Here is a 19,856-nt window from a genome sequence, read left to right on the forward strand (position 1 = left end):
AATTAATTTTGAATCTGGGTTTCTACTTTTCTTTTCTATTGGGTTCACCTTGCTATTACAGCAGTTGGAAAATATAAGCTCCACCGTCAGTTGCCAGAGATGTGACCAATTGTCCTTGCTGGTATGGGCAGAGCTGGCATCAAACAGTGTCTTCCTGCCTCTGGTAGGGGACATGCTAGATGGGCTTTAGCCCAGGAGCAGGAGAGCAAGGGCAGAATGTGGAGAACTGCAGGGGGTCCTGGGCACCAAGGCACACTGTGGTTGCCTTGGAGAAGCCCACATGGAGAGTCCTGGGAGCCAAGGGCATCTGACCTTGACCCATGGTGTCCCTGACTCCATCAGGGAGAGTCCTCAGGTCACTGAGCCCTTGGCTGGGTTTCTGTCTCCTCTTTCTCTTTCTCTTGACCACTCTCCATCATTCTCTGCTTCCTTTGTTTTCATTCTCATCCTCCGTTTGTCTCTCTGTGGCCTTATACCATCATCTTTCTGCTCTTTCATCTTTCCCCTTACCACCTTTGTTCTCCTTCTAAGTTATCCTGGCCCCAGAGTGCCTATTCCCCTGCCCGCCACCTCCCTGGGCTACTTAAACTCCTACAAGAGAAACAACAGGTGTCACACACACAGCCACCACCTCTCTTTCATAAAGCTCAGTCTGACCAGCTTTGAAGAACTTGTCCAAGAGAGAAGCTATGTGTGTAAGTGTTGCTAATATTAAATATAAAATCTATACCATGAAACAAAAACTGGTGACTCTATGTCTGAGGAAAACCAAATTTCTTGTCCGGGAGCAACGAGCACCTTGGAAATGGCAAACCTTTGGGCTGCATTAGACTCTGGCCACTGCAGGGCTGTTACAAAGCATGATTTGCTCCATTTAGATTTCTCATTTGGCATTTCTGGGGTAAGAGGATCTCTCCTGCCAACCTATAAATTCACTTAAAATCTTTGTTTTCCCCCTGAAAAATTCCAATGACTAAAAGAACCAGTACCTGGACTGCAATGAATGATTATATCTATTCTAAGACAGAACGCGTTCTTTTTCCGCACTGACCTCAGATAAGGTGACATTGAGCGCAATATTTGTGCCGCTCTGTTAATATTCACACCAGCGAGCGAACACCCCTCTGTTTTTAACCAACCATAATCCAATCATGAAACTCAACTCCCTGGGGATGCACAGCACAATGACTTGGGGATTTTGGATCATCCAGGTAGCTGTTATGTTGTTTTTGATGGAGGGGGGGTTCTATCCGAACAGAAATTAAGAAGGAATTAAGAAGAGAAAAAGAAGTGTGAGGAAAGGGGAAGAATTGAAAGAGAGGGTGACATCTCTATCCCAACAATATCTCCTAAAGCTGTTTATGATAAAAAGAGGATTAGGTGGCTTGGATTCCAGCTATATTAAATTAAATCCTGGGCCCCTTTCCTCAGACACTGGCAGGCCTAGGACATCAGTCTATCATACCAAATAGCCCGTGGGAAAAGGAATTCTCCTGGCACGGTGCCATCCAGCTCTTCTAAACTGTTAACGGTGGTAATGAACCAATCCGAGAGACATATTAATAATGACACGAAGAGACACATTTATTGTTGACTGTTGAGATGGTGGCAGATTTATCGCCAGCTTGCCAGGAGGGAGGGCTTGGCCCAGAAGTGGTGCAATTAAAAACAAATTGAATACGGGGACAAAGAATCAATAATCTAACGGGGCAACTTTTAGTTTGCAAAATACAAATATAAATTAATTGACCTGAACACAGCTGCTAACTGGTCATTAATGTCTTCTCATTGGCCAATCAGAACACACCATCTATCCCATTCTGGTGCTTTGCAGCGGGGCTGGGTGGGGGAGCTTGCAGCTCTGCCTGCCAGGGCTGCCCTCGGGGATCTTGTTAGGGGGTGACTTCCAACATCATTACAGGAATGTAGCTGTGTCTCAACTTTCCCTAGAAACTCTAAATTATAGACACATTTTAAGGTTTTTCTAAGAACTCCTTTATTCAATGGAAATGTTTTTGGTACCTACAGTGCACAGCCATCTATCCTAAGCATGCGGTGACAAATACAACATATACAAGGTGGATGCTTCCTTTTGTGGTGAGATCTCCAATAGCAGCTGGTTTAGGACACAATGCTATTGTGGGGTTTTTTTGTGGGTTTTTTTGTTTGTTTGTTTGTTGCTGTTGTTTTTGTGTGTGTATGTATTTTTCTATGGATTTGTAACATTTAATATAAGTTTGTTAAAGGGTTACCTCTATGGTCATGCCAATTTAGATTGCAATCCCTAAGCTGTGCCCGGACCAAAAATTATGGAGCCAACTTGGGCTCTTGCCTTCAATGAAAGTATAACCTTGGGAAGAAATAGAGTTAGACTCACCGATAGCTGGAATATGAAATAAAAAAGCACACGTATCCTAAGGAAGTATAGGAAGGTGGTATTGGAATACCAAAGGGAGCCTTTAGCTTTGGGGATTTAGTAACTCCAAAACTGTGGTGTCCAATATGATGGCCCCTCATGGGTGTGACTATACTTAATTAAATTAATTACGATTAAACAGTAGCAAAATTCAGCTCCTCAGTCAGACTAGACATGTCTCAAGTTCTCAGTCACCACCTGTGGCTAATGGCCCCATGTTGGACATTGCGGACAGAGTGCATTCATTCCATCATCCCAGAGGGGCCGGCTGGACAGAGCATGGGGGACTGTGCTGCTCCGGAAGGTCTCTAGGATTTGGATGTCCAGAGAGAAGCATGTTCACAGCAGATAGATGGTGTGAGAAATGGGGAAAATGCAGGATGCTAGGTTGGGGGTTTTACAAGGACATGTTTGGCTAAATTGCATGTAGGATGTAAAAATGGAATAATAGAAAGCAAGAGTGGAAAGGTGGGTGTGGCTCTGACTTGTTTAGCACTTGGAAAAATGACTTAAGATGTTTTGACTTTATTTTATTGTCAACAGGGAGTCGTTAAAATTACGCTTAGGGGAAGTGACATGATCAGATGTGTGCATCAGGAACACTTAGACAACGGTGCTAAAAAGTCCTAAGGAGGCAGAGACTGAGGGTTGGGTAGCAATTAGAATGTGACTATGAGAAGTCGCTGGGGAGCACGATTCTACACTTTGTTGGTAGGAGTTGCGGGAACAAAAAGGAAGAGAATGAATTTATTGGACATGACATCTGCTTTGCTGGAGAAGCAAAAGAGAGAGGAGGCAGTGCTTAAGATAAGGTTTTAGACAAGGATGGTACACCCATAAATAGAAATGTGAATTAAAAGAGGAAGAATGGGTCATGGAGAGAACAAGAGAAGTTTAGTGTGGGACATGTGAGGATACCATGGGACACCCAAGTTGAAGAGTTCTGGAAAATATCAGAAATAAAGGCCTGGAATTAGGGAAGAAATTAGAAACCGGAAATTTAGATTTAGGAGTCAATGGTACATGCCTGATATTAACTCCAAGAAGGAAGTTGTAATTACTAATAAGATAAATAAAATAAGAGAAACAAAGGCTAGAGGAGGACAGATTCTGACTGCAGACCTACCATTTCAGCAGAGACAACCTGGCTAGGAAAGAATACGCATTGTCAGTGAGCTGGTGTGTCAGTCTGGCCGGCTTATGTGAAAAGGGATGGAATCAAGATGAAGATAAGTGCAGGCTTTCACTGTAGACTGAGCAGAGCTCCAATCAAATTGCTCAACTCATCAGCTGGTGTCATAAGGCAAGTTCTTTAGTCTCTCTGAGCCTCGATTTCCGCATGGAACTACTAGGAAAATGCACCCCACCTCTGGGCTTGACTGGAAAATGGAATTGCATCTCTAAAGTGACTGCCATATTAAGTACTCAGCATGGCAGCCATGGTTGTGATTATTTAAAAAACTGTGTTCTTGACTGGCTTTCTTGTGATTTTTTACGTGGCTTCCATTGCTTTTGCATTCCTCTGCCTATAAGGAGAATCATTAGTGAGAGAAGAGTCAAAGGCTTTGGATACCTTTATGAGAAATCAAAACAGGACCAAGTATAAAGGATAGTTATTGTTGCCAAGACCCTGCAGTTGAGGCAAACCTTGTTAACCTGTCAAAGTCAGGTTTCAGAGTGCAAGCCAGGCTCGCCATCTGTGTATGCATGGCACACAGAGGAACTCATCGCTACTCTAAATCCAGAGGGCGTGGGACCTACGTGATGACTAAGCTCCTGGGCAGTCAAGTTTGAAATCTTATATGGGATCCTCACTGGATGAGAGTCATGATGAACTTTCATCTATTAGGAGAGTTTACCAATTTACCCTACTTCTTTTTTGTATATATATTTTATTGATTTTTTACAGAAAGGAAGGGAGAGGGATAGAGAGTTAGAAACATTGATGAGAGAGAAACATTGATGAGCTGCCTCCTGCACACTCCCCACTGGGGATGTGCCCGCAACCAAGGTACATGCCTTTGACCAGAATCGAACCTGGGACCCTTGAGTCCACAGGCCGATGCTCTATCCATTGAGCCAAACCGGTTAGGGCCAATTTACCCTATTTCTAAAGACTGCTTCCCCCACTCACAACAAAAGGAAAGATCTCTAGGCATTTATTGGAGCTACTGAGGGACTAGACACTTACGAAATAAGCTGAGATCAACATCCACATTGAGTAGAACATCACAGGCATTTCATTTTCCCTGCATCTCCACATCAGGGATGATGTTGAGAGCAGCCTTTCTGACTGGTCCATTTATTGGATTCTATTGCTAATCTGGCAGATGAGAGATCCAGGCCCTGCCACTTCCCTTTCTGGCTACTGTGCATACCACCAAACCGGGTGCCAGGACAGACGGGCAGCACCATCTCAGACCATGTGAAAGGGCATCTCTACCTTTGCTTCAAAACAGCCTGCACACATTCAAAGCCAGGACCCTCAAATGCAATTCCCAGGCAAGGTCAGCCATCTTGGGCCCTGACAATGTGCATCCAATGTCAAATTTTGCTTTGGTCTCATTCACGGTGTATGAGTGTATTTGTTTGTATGTGTATGTGTGACTGTGTGAGTGTATGGTATGTTTTTGTGTGTTCATGCATGCATGACTGTGTGTATATGTTTGTGTTTGTGCATTCATGTGTGACTGTGTGTGAATGTTTGTGTGTATGTGTGATTGTGTGAGTGTATGTGTATGCATGCATCTGTGACTATGTGTGTGTTTGTGTTATGTGCATGATTGTATGTGAGTGTATGTGCTTGTGTTTGTGCATGCAGGGGTTAACAAAGCCCCGTATTTCTCCTCACTACAATGGGAGTAAATCTTTATTAAAAGAGAAATATAAAAATGTGTTGTTTTTTATTATAAAATATGTTTTGACTGTGTTCTCAACAACTATACATGATATAATGAAGGGTGTGGTAATCTAGGAGATTGGGTAGAGGTGAACATCAATCCTATTCTAATTTGCAATTGCCTTGGTTGTGGGTTATGGAGGTGACATATGTCAAGGTGGAAAGGTAAAGAGAGAGTATCTTTCTATCCCATCCTCTCCAGCCAAGAGGGAGCCCAGCCAACATGGGTGAGAAATGCTCAGAGTGGCCATTAACAGTGGTGATAACAGGAAGCTCAAAATATGAATAAGAAAGTGAACAAGAGCAAATCTTCAATTGCTCCGTCAGTGGAAGAAGTCGGAAAAGACTTGCAGAACAGAGATGCCTGGATATACAAACATCCTCCAGAGAAATTGCACTAACATATCATGAAATGTAATAACTGCAAAGGACTTCCTTACCATCCATTCCACCCCTCATTTTGAAACCAAGGAAATGATGCCCAGAAGGTTCTTACATTTATTTTGTACTGTGGATCCTTTGGCCTGTGTGTTTGCTCTGCACACATACATAGAATATATAACTTGTAGACCCCTTTTCAGAACCTTATTTTCAAATGCAAAATAATTAATAATAATAAACAACAAAGGATTAAGGTGTGCATGTGTGTACCTAAGGGAAACCAGTTACACTGAATTTTACTCCTCACCAGGATGAGAAGTATAAAGGTGACACTCCAAGGACCCAGGCCTGGATGTCAGGAGCAGAGCTCAGGCTGGGGGAATGAGTGTTTCGATGCCCACTCTTGTTCATTTCCACTTTCCCACCCTGCCTCTGTGAAGCGCAAGTGTGACTACAGAGGCCGTATAAATGAAATTGATTTCAGGTTGACTATCTGCTTTTCTTGAGGCTCACAATTATACATGTTAATTTAAGTGACTATAATATTTGGGAGAAGTGGGGGGAAGAGCAGAAACAAGAGGTTAGTTACAAAGGATGAGCTGAAAATAGTCAGGTCCTTGGAAAAATTGTGACCTGTGGCAGGTCTGTGTTCTTTGCTTGCTGGACACCTTACCTCCGGGCCCTGCCCCGGCCCCAGCCTCGGCCGGGCCCACGCCCCCCAGCATCTGTCTACTGAGTGTTCACCCTTCTCAGTAGCGCCTTGGAACTTTCATATTTTTCTTACAAAAGTAAAATTTACCTGCGTTTTCCTGAGCTATGAGACAGCAATCTGGTATGTGAACAAAACACTGGGTCTAGGATAAAACACACTTGGCGTTAAAAGGTGCTTTGCCACCTACTAGCTACTGTTCTTCAACTCTCTGACTCTTCTATTTCTTTTCTGGGAATTTAGTGACTTTCTGTTCTGCTTCCCAGGGCTTTTGTGCAGAAAAATCAAAAGAGATAATGCGTATAGTGTGCTTTACCTATTTTTATTTGGATGGCTTATTTTCTACAGATGAGTCGGTGAAGCGAATTTAAAGCATTAGTAGCCCCATCGTTGGACAAGTTTTTAGTCTTTCTAAGCCTCTGTTTCCTTATATGTGAAATGTAAATATGATGTCGAGTTTGCAGGGTTGGTGTGAGAACCAACTGAGATGAGGTTCACGCTTACTGTGCCCAAGGCAGCGGTTGGCTGGCGCTCAGCAAAATCTCGGTCTGGGCTATTTGGCAAACCTGACTCCTCTACCTGCGGAAAGAAATTTTGGGTCCCAACCAGTCCCACCTGAACTGACTCCAGGCTCACAGAGCCACTGTCTTTTGCAGACATAGAAATTGCAAGCAGATGTGAGAAATTAACGTCATTCGTCATTTCCTGCTCTTTACATAGACTTGCGTTTAGCAAGAGGAGTTCATTCCATGAAAGAAAATATCGGGTAGTAAACAGATTTCTGAACTAAGCCAAGAGAGCAGATGGAGAATATCAGCATCCGAGGAGCAAAAGTCCACCCACTCTTCCTGCCCACTGACAATGACAGCAACCAAGGCAACACAGGGATAGCCACGTGGTTTCAGAATGCTGGAGCATTCATGACACTTACAATAACAATTACTTACTGGATTCTCAAAGGGCCTAAGTTTTTGGTACATACATAGGATAAAGAGGCAATGTTGCCCCGCCAGCATGACTCAGCGGTTGAGCATTGACATTAGAACCAGATCACGGTGTGATTCCTGGTTGGGGCATATGCCCAAGTTTGATCCCCAGTGTGTAGGAGACAGCTGATCAATGATCCTTTCTCATCATTGATGTTTCTATCTCTCTCCTTCTCCCTTCCTCTCTGAAATCAATATATATTTTAAAAGAGGTAATGTTTAAAATGTATGGTTGAGCTACTCATCATTTAATTCTTTGCTTCTCTCTGTCTCTCTCTGCCTCTCTACACTATTCATTGTAGTTTTGGCAGCCCACCCCCAATGCCAATTTTCTACCTTGAGCTTTGTCCTCAGTTTCTTCTCGTACAATGTAATCTCCATAGTAGAAACAGGGAAGAAAAAAAAGAAAGGGTAACTGGACAATTCCCACAATCTAGATTAGAGAAAGAACTTCAGACGTGCTTGCAGGAGGTGGTGGAGTGTGCTGGAGGGACACTGACCTTGGAGTCACATTGTCAGGGTAACAGCCATTGTGCTGTGGGCTCCCAGGGCTTGTTGTGAAGATCAAAGGGACAATACTGTGACGAGTGCTGCAAAGTATTAAATAAATGCCTGGGATTCATGTTATCCCTGTTATAACATATCTCTTCGCTTGTCACATGGAAGACCGTCCTCCCTCCCGGGAATCTTCCCCATCACTGTCCACCCCACGTCACCTGGACAGTCTCTGCCACAGTCCTCACCCGTCTCTGTTTCAGGGGCTGTCTGATCACTGCCTTCGTGTGCCATTTCACTTGCTGTAGTCACCAGTTCTTCGGTTCACTTACAAACATTGACTGAGTGTCTAGAAAGCCTCACACAGTGCTGTGTGCTGGGGACAGACATAAATCCGTGGTTCCCGCTGTTCTCTAGGAATAAGCTCAGAAAACTCACTCACTCTCATGCTAGTAAATTCATGATGGGTCTCAAATACCCGCTGCGGGCCTTGAGTTGCACCTGTTCCTTAGTTCTGTAATAGCTGCATGATGTTTATATTTTCTTTGCCTCTAAACTTAGCAAGCCTCATGCTTTCCTTTCCTAGAATCACAGGATCCTAGCTCCACAGTATGAGTGAGGCCATCGTCGTTTCCCCACCAAAATGCAGGTGGTGATCTCTTCATTTTTCTTCTTTCAAGGCGTTAACATTCATTCTCTCAGTCTTTCTCGGACAATATCTCTTGGAGGCACTGTCTTCCTTTCTCTAGGTAGATCCACAGCCCATGCTTGGCCCACCTTTTGGGTGATGGGAGTAGCTCATTGCCTGTCCTTGGGCCTTCAGCTTCTCTCTGCTTTACCGCATCCCATACCGGGCTGGCAGCATGGTTCTCCTACCCCAACCCATCTGATTGTCCAGCAATACTGTCCCCTGGCTAGGATTTCCTCCGCACCTGAGTATACATTCCAGCTGCCACTAACATACCCGCCACATGCTGCCTTGAGATGATCCCTCGGTGGCCAAGATGTGCCTTGGGTACCAGTGATAATATTTTAATGAATGCAGCTCCTCTCCAAGGAAAGGACTTGGGAATTAATTCCATCAGATACGTGGCAAAGGCCACCTTATAAAGCAGTGAGGACAGGCTGTGAGGTCAGTGGCAGAGCATCTCTTAGTCCACCCCGTCTCAGGAGCAGGAGCAAAGAAGCCAGGGCGCGGAGGGGCTGTCCCACCTTCTCTTCCGGCACTTGGTTGGCAGAGGTGATGAGATTCTAACATCCTCTAATGGACAGATGACAAATAAACACCTTTTTTTTTCTCTAAACAGACAAGTTGCAGCTCAGGAAAGTTTTCCGTTTTCCTCATTGCAAAATCAATACCCATCAGCAGTTTGAAATTAAAGGCCAGATTAGGCCTCAGTTTTATACATGCCTTATTGTATTCCAAAAGCTTTCTACACAGTCAGATAAATCTTTAAGAGGATTAGGAAACTTTCATTATCTTTATCTCACCTGAACTAACACTAAGTCTGAAAAATTAATCTATGGACTGGATGAGAGCCGAAAGCTGCTAGAAGGAGGGGAACTCCTGGGCGCCTTTCTAATTGAGCCATGGGGTCAAGGCTTCTACCCACTGGAAAGCCACCTGGTCTCTGAGGGAGGAACAAGCTGCCCATTGCTGACTAGGACAGGAGCGAATATAGCTCTGAGCTCCGCCTTTTAACCTCTTAGGAAGTATAAAGACCATTTGCTAAATGTTCCAGAAGCTTCTCTCCCCCGCTTCCACTCTCCTGGTCTTCTGAATGGAAGTGCACAGGGCCTCTGAGAATACCAGAGCTGTAAGAGGTGCCTGGCCTGAATGTGGAGACTGCAGGAACGGAACCCCGGAATTGAAACCCTGCTGCCTGCATCACGCCTGTTCTCAGACCCTCTCACACCCAATGCTCTGAGGCCCATGGGGAGCACCACTGGCTTCCCTGTCTAGCCCAAGACATAGCTCCCAGGGCTATGAACATCATCCCTCACGTTCTGCACTGCGAGTCCTTTAAGGCCTGCGTTGACTTTGGCACGTTACACAACCTGTCCTAGTTCCTGCAAAGTAAGAGCCATGTTCCTTTGAGTCTGTCTCTGTGCACTGCCTGACTCCTTTTAAACTCCAGTGTCTCATTTTAAACTCCAGTGTCTCAATTTCTGGATTTTAAGATAACTTTGCTGTCAAAGCTATGAGAGCACCACGGAGGTGTGGACTTCCACGCCCAGAATTCCAGCTCCTCCGGAACCAGGGCCAGGTGCTGGGTGGGTAGGGAAAACTCACTCTCCCCAGAAACGTTTGCCAGGCATCCCAGCTCATCCCAGTGCCCCGCCGTCCTCTGAGGAGAAGCAGCGGGTGTGACAATGGCTTCATCTCCAGATGGAAGCCGCCATGTAACTGCCAAGCAATGACCAGCCCAAGCCCTGCCCCAGGGCGGGACATGTTGGAGAAGGGAAAGAGTGTACAGTCATCTGCCCCATGGCAGGCTGGAATGGGTGTCTGAAAGCCTCGGAGAGAAGGTCACGGAGGCTGAGCTGAGGCAAGGCTTCACGCAGCAGGGCAGCACCGGGGCTGCTGGGGCAGAAACTGCAGGGGCAGGCCCCTGGCCCAGCACAGGCCTTAGAAATGGATGAGTCAGAGGCCTGGAGGCTGTGCCAGCAAAGAGCCGCTCTGGCGTAAAGGATGGCCATCCTGAATGGTATGAGTGGCCAAAGCAGGAAGACACGTTAACTCCTACTCATGCTCCCCATGAAACCACATGAAATGAGCAAAATTATATATTTTGGAAAGACAGGAGCGAGAGACTCCATATTAGCTAAGCAAGGATGCCGTACACATTTCATACACTGACAAATCCTTTGAATCTAGTGCAGATGGAATATGGTAAAAGGCAGTTACTAAAGATTAAATCCTACACAGGGACTCCTTCTTCTTCCTTTTTTTAAAATATATTTTTATTAATTACAGAGAGGAAGGGAGAGGAAGAGACAGACAGAAACATCAAGGATGAGAGAGAATCATTGATAGGCTGCCTCTTGCACACCCCCTACTGGAGATCGAGCCAGCAACCTGGGCATGTATCCTAACGGAATCAAACCATGACCTCCTGGTTCACAGGTCCATGCTCTACCACTGAGCAACACCAGCCGGGCACACAGGAACTCCTTCTGAGAGCTCAGTTCATGGTTCCAAGTCCCCATGCTCTGAGGGAGGCCTACCCCAATCCCTCACTGGGTGGAGGAAAGGAGGAAGGATGTGCCATCGGAGGATAAAGCGAGCTGAGCACTTCTGGGTGCCCTGAGCCAATACCTGACAGGAACTACTTTGCGTAGTAATGAGGCAGGGAGTGCAGTCAGTCCAGTGCAGTTAAAAATAACTTTCTTTGTACTGCCGTCTTGTTTTAAACGGCTCTCACATTCTCCTCACTGCTATCTGGATATATTTTTAATTTTTAATATTTAATAATTGATATCTAAGATTCTGACATTCCTACAGCCCTATTTTTCCCCCTACAAAGTGAAATTTGAATAAAAATGTATGAAATACTATGCCTGGGTTTTACCAATCCTGATTTTTTAAGGGAGAATAAGAGAGAAATTTAGGGATTTAATCCCCCCTTTTAATTATATAGATTTATTTCCAACACAGACCTGGAAATAGAATTTTGACTAATCCCTCTCTTGACCTCGACTGCACTGTGGGGCTAAGGGATAGGCGTCGGCTCAGCAAGGATGCAGAGAGAACCCGACGAAGCAGCACACAGAACCCCTCCTGGAATGTGCAGGACCGTCACCCACACAAAAGCAGCCCAAGTCACATGATTTCACGTCCTTAGCATTAATCTTTTATAACAAAAGCAGCCTATCAAAGATATTCAAAGACAGATCTCTACACAATCGCCATCATTATTTAATTACAGTTATGTCTATAAGTACAGGAAGTGGATATTGTATCCATTTTTTAAGTCTACGAGGTCCCTTACTTAAGTACTAAGTAACTTAAGAGCTCAACCAGCACATGCCCCACAACTTATTGAAAAGAAGTGAAGGATCAGAGATAAAATTGAGAAATGGTGAACATATTCAGTGCCCAGTCAAGAACCTAGCAGGTGAGAAGGAATCCCGGGCTCATACTCAACCTCTGGATTCCGTAGAGGAAAATGACTTTTTCTGTCTTCATACATGAGTAGAAGCAAAGGTTGAGATGGTCCTTCCCCTCCTTCACTGGCAGCGACCCCCACCCACAAATCTAGCTGTAACTCACCTTGCACGATGAGGTGGACCCGGGAGGTCTTGGGGTGGTTGTCCGTCTGCACAGAGCAGGTGTAGGGGCCTTCGTCATACACGTCCACGTTCTGGATCATGATGCTGTACTGGGTTGGTGTGTTGACCAGGATGACCACACGAGGGTCTATGGACCACTTGTCATTCCCAGCGTAGAGGATGGTGCTGCGGTTTAGCCACGCCACCCGGGTGACTCGGTCGTCTATGGTACACCTGTGGGGTGGGGTGGGAAGGAGGAGAAAGGAAGAGGGAAAATGAAAGGGGAATATCAAGGAAGGGAGAAAGGAAGAAAGAAGAGGGGAGAACGGGAGGAAGAGAGTGTTGAGCGATTCCATTATAAATATACTGGTTGTGCTTCAAGGAATAAATAAGATAACATAACCTAGTGCTAACAGAAAATGATTAATTATTGATGAAGCTTCCTAAATATAGGTTAGCAGTGGCCTGAATCATCCTGAAGAACCGATGATGCAAAATCATTTGTATTCGATTCGGGAACCTATTCTGTGACTATCTCTGCTGTATATTTGTTTTCCATCTTAGTGCTCCCCTAGGCGTATATGGAAATTAGTTTATACTTCTTGAGCACATTGAGCACCTCCTGGGAGAAGTGGCCCAGGGGCCCAGGGGCGAGAAAGTGGATCAGCATTTCAAATAGGTCCCAGGTAATCCACAAAGCAAATACCCAACCTGTTGTGAGCCCCAAATGGAACATGTTTACCTCCTTGGTGCTGATAATCCCCTGTATGCTTAAGCTGCCCAGTGCCTCCTGCAACCTCCAGCTTATAACATGGATTGGAAATTCACCTGAGAAAGCTAACGGTGTTGGAAGAAACCCTGCCTGCCTCCTAAGATTTCTGGAGAGGGCAGAAGAGATGGTCAGGCAATTTCTCCTCCTCACACTCCTTTCCCTGTGCCCTGAGAGAAAACGGTTTGGCTGATGTCACCTCGTTTATCCTCACACCTCTCACCCACTTCCCCAGCCATGGAAGGCTAATGGAATTTGCTTTTTGGTGTGTATGACCTGCTGGCTATCAGGTTTAATGTAGAGATAAACATGCCTATTTGGTTAGGAAAAAAACCAAAACAAAACAAACTTGCATATGTGCCCCAGAAACTTAGAACCTGTAAAGGGAAAATGTAGAAAAAGAAATCCTTTATAACTGTGGGTCTGCAGTGAAGGGTATGACTAAAGGGTGAGAGTTGTGCTCACCGAGAACTCAATGCTCTAGTCCTCTAGGCAGAACCTGAGTTAGGGTATCTGAGCCCAGAGCAAGGGGTGCCCCCAGATGTCCTAGCAGAAGGTAGGAGGTGTACCTCCTGGGGACAAGGCATGTGAATCCAGTGCCTCTAGGTGAGGAGACAGGGAGGAAACACTGCCACTCCTTACCAGGTCTGAACCCATCTGAGCAACAAGAGATCCTCTGACAGGCTCAGAAGATGGGCAGCACACCCGAGACACTGGCCATGGAAGAGAGGGCACACGCATTTGGACAAGCGGTTTCCTCTGGCAAAGCGACCAGCCTGACAGGGTCAGAGGAACAGATGGCACTGGAGCACCAGATGACAGCTCTCCTGGAAAGGGAAAGCCTCAAGTCTAGAGAAGGACTCTCCCTGGTTGGTCGGAGGAATAGAAATAATACCAGCTCCCAATTACTGAGGTCTTTTACGTACAAGTCCACCTAGCGTTTAGCAGGTGCCGGGGCCAGGAGGTAGGGGTGGGTGATAATCAGGTGCTTTCAAATTAAAATAGGAGGAGATTCTTCTATTCTAAATTGTCTTTATTTGCTATTTTTTAAACTAAAAGTGTAAAATAAACATGTTTAAACATGCGAACAAATATAATACAAAGATGCAAAAAGGCCAAGCTAATCATTCCATCCCTGCCCAACTCCTGGTTCCCTGAGGTCATTATTTCCAAAACAGCCTGACACTTCTCCTTCCACATCTTAATCCTCACAAACATACAGTCACATATAGACACTTGGTGTTGATTTTTTTTTTTTGCCTGAAATGGAATCACACTCTCATTTTCCTGTGAAGCTTTTCTTTTAACGTGATCACACGCATCTCTGCACACCAGTAGTGAGAGACCTAATTTTGTATTTGTTTCTGGGTAACATCAAGGAGATGAGTTTGGGGGGCCCAACTGGACTCGCCATTAGGTCCTGATAATTCAGGTGTCATTAAATGACTCTTTCCCACCTTAATACATGTGTCATTGGTATGAAGAAAAATTAAAGTCATGTTTTTCTGTCCATATCCTTGAGACGTTTATTTCACTTTCCACAACATTTGTTCATTCTATGGGAAGGTCTCCAATTCATTTACAAAGAAGACTAAATCCCAAAAAGACCTTCCCTGCTTTGAACTTTCAAAAGCATTAAAACACACACACACACACACACACACACACACACACACACACACACACTCATTCATTCCCTCTCGGTTGTAAATGATGGATAAGGCAATCCTATCCTAAGGACTGTTGCATTTGAGTAACTCCCAACAATGAAATCCCACTTGTGCAATTCCAGGACTCAGCCAGCCAAGAGTGAATGGTGGGCTGAGGCAGGGTGACGAGTTGTCTTCTAGTCCCTGCAACCACACAAATCCAGATGAATATGTGCAAACAAATATTGTTGCTTTTATTTGGGGCAATTATGTAACCCCTTGCACATTTACTGAATTTGTAAAATTTAAGTTATAGTTGGAAAGAATGCACTTTTGGTCTGTGGAAAATATTCCCATTTAAACATCAAAACATCACAATATGTATATGCATATAGGTATGGATGTTTAATGGCATTTAAATACCATAGCAATTTGATACTCGTGATTATCTCTTTCAACATTCATAAATGAGTTCTTCCTTGACAATCATAAAATATGCACCATTCCTTTTTAAAATGTAAACTTGTGTTTCCATTATGTGTCTTCTGTAGATTTTATCCTGATATATTGTATGCTTGAAAATCTCTTATTGATCAGCTATCATATTTATATATAAATTTAAATTTCCTTCGTGTTCAGTGACCATAAAGCTCTGAGTAATAATATTTTCTTTTAGAATGAGTTATCAATACAAGGATAATATTGATAAAACAACATAAATATATTGTACATGCTGTTAAGTAATAATTAAAGCTAACGAGTGAGCTTTTACTGGAAATATAGCTCTTAGTAGGATTGATGAGGCTTTTAAAAATTATACCCTGGATAAATATCAGTACTGCTAGAATGAGACAGAGCTAAGGATCAATTCTATTCCTACTCCTTTTTTTTTCACTTTAAAAGGAACCTAGTTCACATCAGCAAGGATATGGAAATGAAAATCTCGTAGAGAAATGTCACTCAATTCTTTGAACCTTTTCCAAAACATATGCCAAAAATCACAGAGTAATATAGCTTCAAAAATTATTTTAATGATCGCACAGCTGACAATTCAATTAGTTCCTCTTTCAATTTCTTTTAAAGCAATGAATTGGAAAATACCTGACTTGCAAAGGGCTTTGTAACTCGGTATTAAATTCATTCAATTTCTCAATATCTAGACAGTATACTGCTAATATTTTACCAGGCTTTATCAAATGACTATTAAAGGAAGAAAGTAAAGAAAAATCCTCCCCTGGACAATTACTAAAGTGGAAGCAGTCAGAAAGGAGAATTAGAATTACAATGCAATCTCAGGCACTTTCTCGGGCCGATTCGGAGAAATTTGAGAGCTTGAAATGTATCATTTTAAACCTACCATGCCCTGGTACAACCTACAACTGCAGGTTGAAGTGTATGCAGCCAGTTTAAAGATGCCTCGCAGGGGCTGACTTTGAAACAGTCAATCCAAATCTACCTTCTTGGGCCAGAACATGTTCTCATGCCTGGCCACACAGCCCGTGGAAAGCCTCATGTCCCCCTTGGGTAGGGCCGGACATACCCCAAACAGGTGACCAGGGACCAATTTAGCTGCTCTCAAACCTGGGCCTCATTAGCGAGCCTGGAATGCAAATAGAGGGAATAACTGGTAAAAGCCATCTCTCAAATGGGGCAGAGCTGAATCACCAAGTCCACACAGCCCTAGCGCCTGAGGAATGACAAAGAGACTTGGCGCCATGAGGATGTGGTTGAGGACAGCTGTTTTCCCCACAGTGTTTCTGTGCTTCAGAAGGAGGAGGAGCGTCTATGCTTCTTGCTTTCTTTCCTCATAACAGGGCTCTCTTACTGTCCTCTGAACAAAATGTGTGTTTAATAAATATGGCTCCTTCCCTGCTGTTTATGGGGATGTCTTGGATCCTTATTAGCAACAAGCGCATAGAGAATTGTTGATGTTAAATAAGGGAGCCCAAGAGAAAAGTTAAGAACATTAATATAAACTTTCAGATTTCTTGGGAACTCTTTCAAGCATTTAAAATGTTTACATTCCAAGCTGAAGCTTCCTACTGGTCCTTGATAAGACAATTTTTTATAACTCTATCACAAGAAATGTCTAAAATTATATAGTGCTTATTCTGTGCCTGGCACAACTTTAAAACTTTCCATGTATTAAATCATTTGATCTATCCACATTTTACAGATGAGGAAACGGAAGCACAGAGAGATTCACGATTCCTAACCCCCACAGCTAGTACTATCAGAGCGGGATCTCAAACTTAGGCAGCCTGGCACTAGAGTTTCTGTACTTGAGGGCTGTGATATTCTCCTAATAAAGAAAGTGCTTGTGAGAACCACAAAAGACCCAGAATAGCCAAAGAAATCTTAACAAAGAAGAACAAAGTTGGAGGTCTCGATGCTAACCAATATCAAACTATACTGCAAAGCTATAATAATCAAAACAACACGGTACTGGCATAAAACCAGACACATAGGTCAATGGAATGGAACAGAGAGCCCAGAAATAAACTCATGCCCATCTACTCAATTAATCTATGACAAAGGAGGAAAGACCATGCAATGGAATAAAGACAGTCTGTTCAATAAATGATGTTGGGAAACCTGGACAGATACATGCAAAAAAAAAAAAAGAAGAAGAAAGAAAGAAAGAAAATAAACTAAGTCACCTTCTTAAACCATATACCATATAAGAATAAACTCAAAAAGGACTAAAGACTTAAATGTAAAACTCAAAACCATAAAACTCCTAGAAGAAAACTTAGGTAATAAGTTTTCATTACTGCTGTTAGTAATATTCTTTTGAATATGTCTCCTATGGCAAGGGAAACAAAAGAAGAAGCAAATGGGACTAAATCAAACTAAGAAGTTTTGTTTTTGTTTTTCACAAAGCAAACAACCTACTGAATAGAAGAAGATATTCCCCGATGATGAATCCCATAATAGGTTAGAAAATCATACAACTTAACACCGAAAAAAACAATCTGATTTAAAAATGGACAGAGGACCTGAATAGACTCTTCTCCAAAGAAGATGTACTTTTGGCCAACAGACATATAAAAAGATGCTCTAGGTCACTAGTCACCAGAGAAATGCAAATTAAAACCGCAATGTCACCTCGCACCTGTCAGAATGGCTATTATCAATAAGTCAAGAAACAAGTGTTTGAGATAATGTGGAGAAAGGGGAACTCTCATACACTGTTCATGGGATTATAATTTGGTGCAGCCACTATGAAAAACAGTATGGAGGTTCCTCAAAAAGTTAAAAATCTTACCACCACGTGTCACAGCAATACTACTATCCAAATAAATCCAATATACTAATTTGAAAAGATATACACCTCTCTATGTTTATTGCAGCATTATTTAAAATGGCCAAGATATGGAAGCAACCTCAGTGTCCATTGATAGATGGATGGGTAAACAAGAGGTGGTACATATACTAGTATACAATAGAATATTATTCTGCCATACAAAACAACAAAATCTTGCCATTTGTGACAACATGGATGGACCTAGAGGACATCATGTTAATTAAATAAGTTAGACAGAGAAAGACAAACACTTTATGATTTTACTTATATACAGAATCTAAAAAATAAAACAAATGAACGGCCAAAACAGAAACAGACTCATAGGTAAAGAGAACAAACTGATGGATGCCAAATTGGAAGAGGTGGGGGTAAAAAAGGTGACTATATTAAGAAGTACAAATTGATAGTTACAAAATAGTCATGGGATGTAAAGTACAGTATAGGGAATATAATCAGTAATATTGGCATAACCATGTATGGTGTCAGGGAGGTACTAGACTTATTGGGAGGGAAGCACTTCATCAGTTATATAAATGTCTAACCACTGTGCTATATCCCTGCAACTAATATAATATTGAATCTCAACTGTAATTGAAATTTTTTTTAAAAAAAGAAAGTGCTTGTGTCTTGAGAATCCATGGAACAAGGCCAACAAGAGTTAGTTGGCCTTATCCAATCAGTTTCCCTCACATTTATGGTACTAATTTAATTTTCTCATCAGAGATAAAATAGCTTATTAGAACAAAATAGATATTTGAAAGTGATTTTGTACATCCCTAAAGCACTGCTAGCTATGTATGAGGAGAGGAGATGGGAACAAGAATCAGAACGTGCAAGGAAATGCCTGAGAGATGTCAAAGGAAAAGGACCTTGCAGTCAAAGTATCATTTCCAAGGCCACTGAACATGGAAGTTGGGGTTAAAGTGCAGGGTGGATGTGTTTTGTTCCAGAGGAGGGGTGCAGTAGGGGAAATCCCTGCCTTGAAGCAGTGTTTGTCACACGTTAGTGTGCACCAGGATCCCCTGGAATGCGTTTCACAAGGCAGATCCCTGCGTCTGACTCCCGGGAGCTTCTGGCCCAGAGGGTTGAGGTGGGCTTAGAATTTGCCTTTCTCACAAATTCCCATTTGGGGTCAGCACTGCTGATCTGGAGCCTCATATTCAAGAACCACTGCCTTAAAGAAACTGGACAAGAGATAGGTTGGAACTTAATCAAAATAAAATCTTCCTGAAAATCGGCCAGCTTTCATTTTTGTTTGTTTGTTACTTTTGTTTTTATTTTTGCCTCTGAAAGTACAAAATTAAAAAGAGCCATGATTCACACAACAAATATTTCATGAGTGTCTGATGTGTACTAGACAATACCCTGAGAGTTAAAAATGCTGGGAAAGGGGTGGGGGGGTGTTCCTGAAGCCATGCCCATTGAGACAAGGAAAGTGCATAAGTAAATACGTATATTAGTTTCAGAGAATAAAAGTAGTGAAAAATATCAGAGTCAGGAATGAAGTGTGCCATGGGGATTGGGAGCATTTGGGGACAGAGTGGTCAGAAAATTCCCCTCTGTGGCCTGCATGCGAATGTTGTAGACATTTATGTGAATAAAACACCATCTGCCCCATTAAAGTAATGTTGTAGATTTTTAGCCTGTTTATATATGTATATGATTTATAATTTGGGGTTTTAGAGTCTATAAGGGTAGATGTTAGGGCATTTATACCTAGTATTGTGATTTTCTGTACATGAAATTTAAAAAAGAATGCAACCACAGAGAACCCTGAGATCCTTGTCCCTGTCCACCTCTGTCCTTGGCCTTTAAAATGGCCTGCCAAAAATAACATAAAATAAAATGTAAAAATAAATAAATAAATAAATAAATAAAAGAATGACAATTGCTGCAGAAAGTGAAAATGAAAGACTGGAGAGAATGCATACAAACAGAAAAAAAACAGCATCCTAGTTCAAGTCCCTGAGGAA

At 42.9% G+C, this 19,856-nt stretch overlaps 1 protein-coding gene across 1 annotated transcript in view; it reads right to left on the bottom strand.

The window, feature by feature from the left end:
• The window catches only part of OPCML (opioid binding protein/cell adhesion molecule like), a 415,412-nt gene that overhangs the window by 175,209 nt on the left and 220,347 nt on the right, over window positions 1-19,856 (bottom strand). Inside the window, exon 2 of the mRNA XM_059677241.1 lies at window positions 12,160-12,392. Within this exon, the coding sequence (XP_059533224.1) occupies window positions 12,160-12,392 (233 nt within the window). The remainder of the gene's footprint in view (window positions 1-12,159; window positions 12,393-19,856) is intronic.

This window comes from Myotis daubentonii, chromosome 19 (assembly GCF_963259705.1).
Source record: "Myotis daubentonii chromosome 19, mMyoDau2.1, whole genome shotgun sequence".
Lineage (NCBI taxonomy): Eukaryota > Metazoa > Chordata > Mammalia > Chiroptera > Vespertilionidae > Myotis > Myotis daubentonii.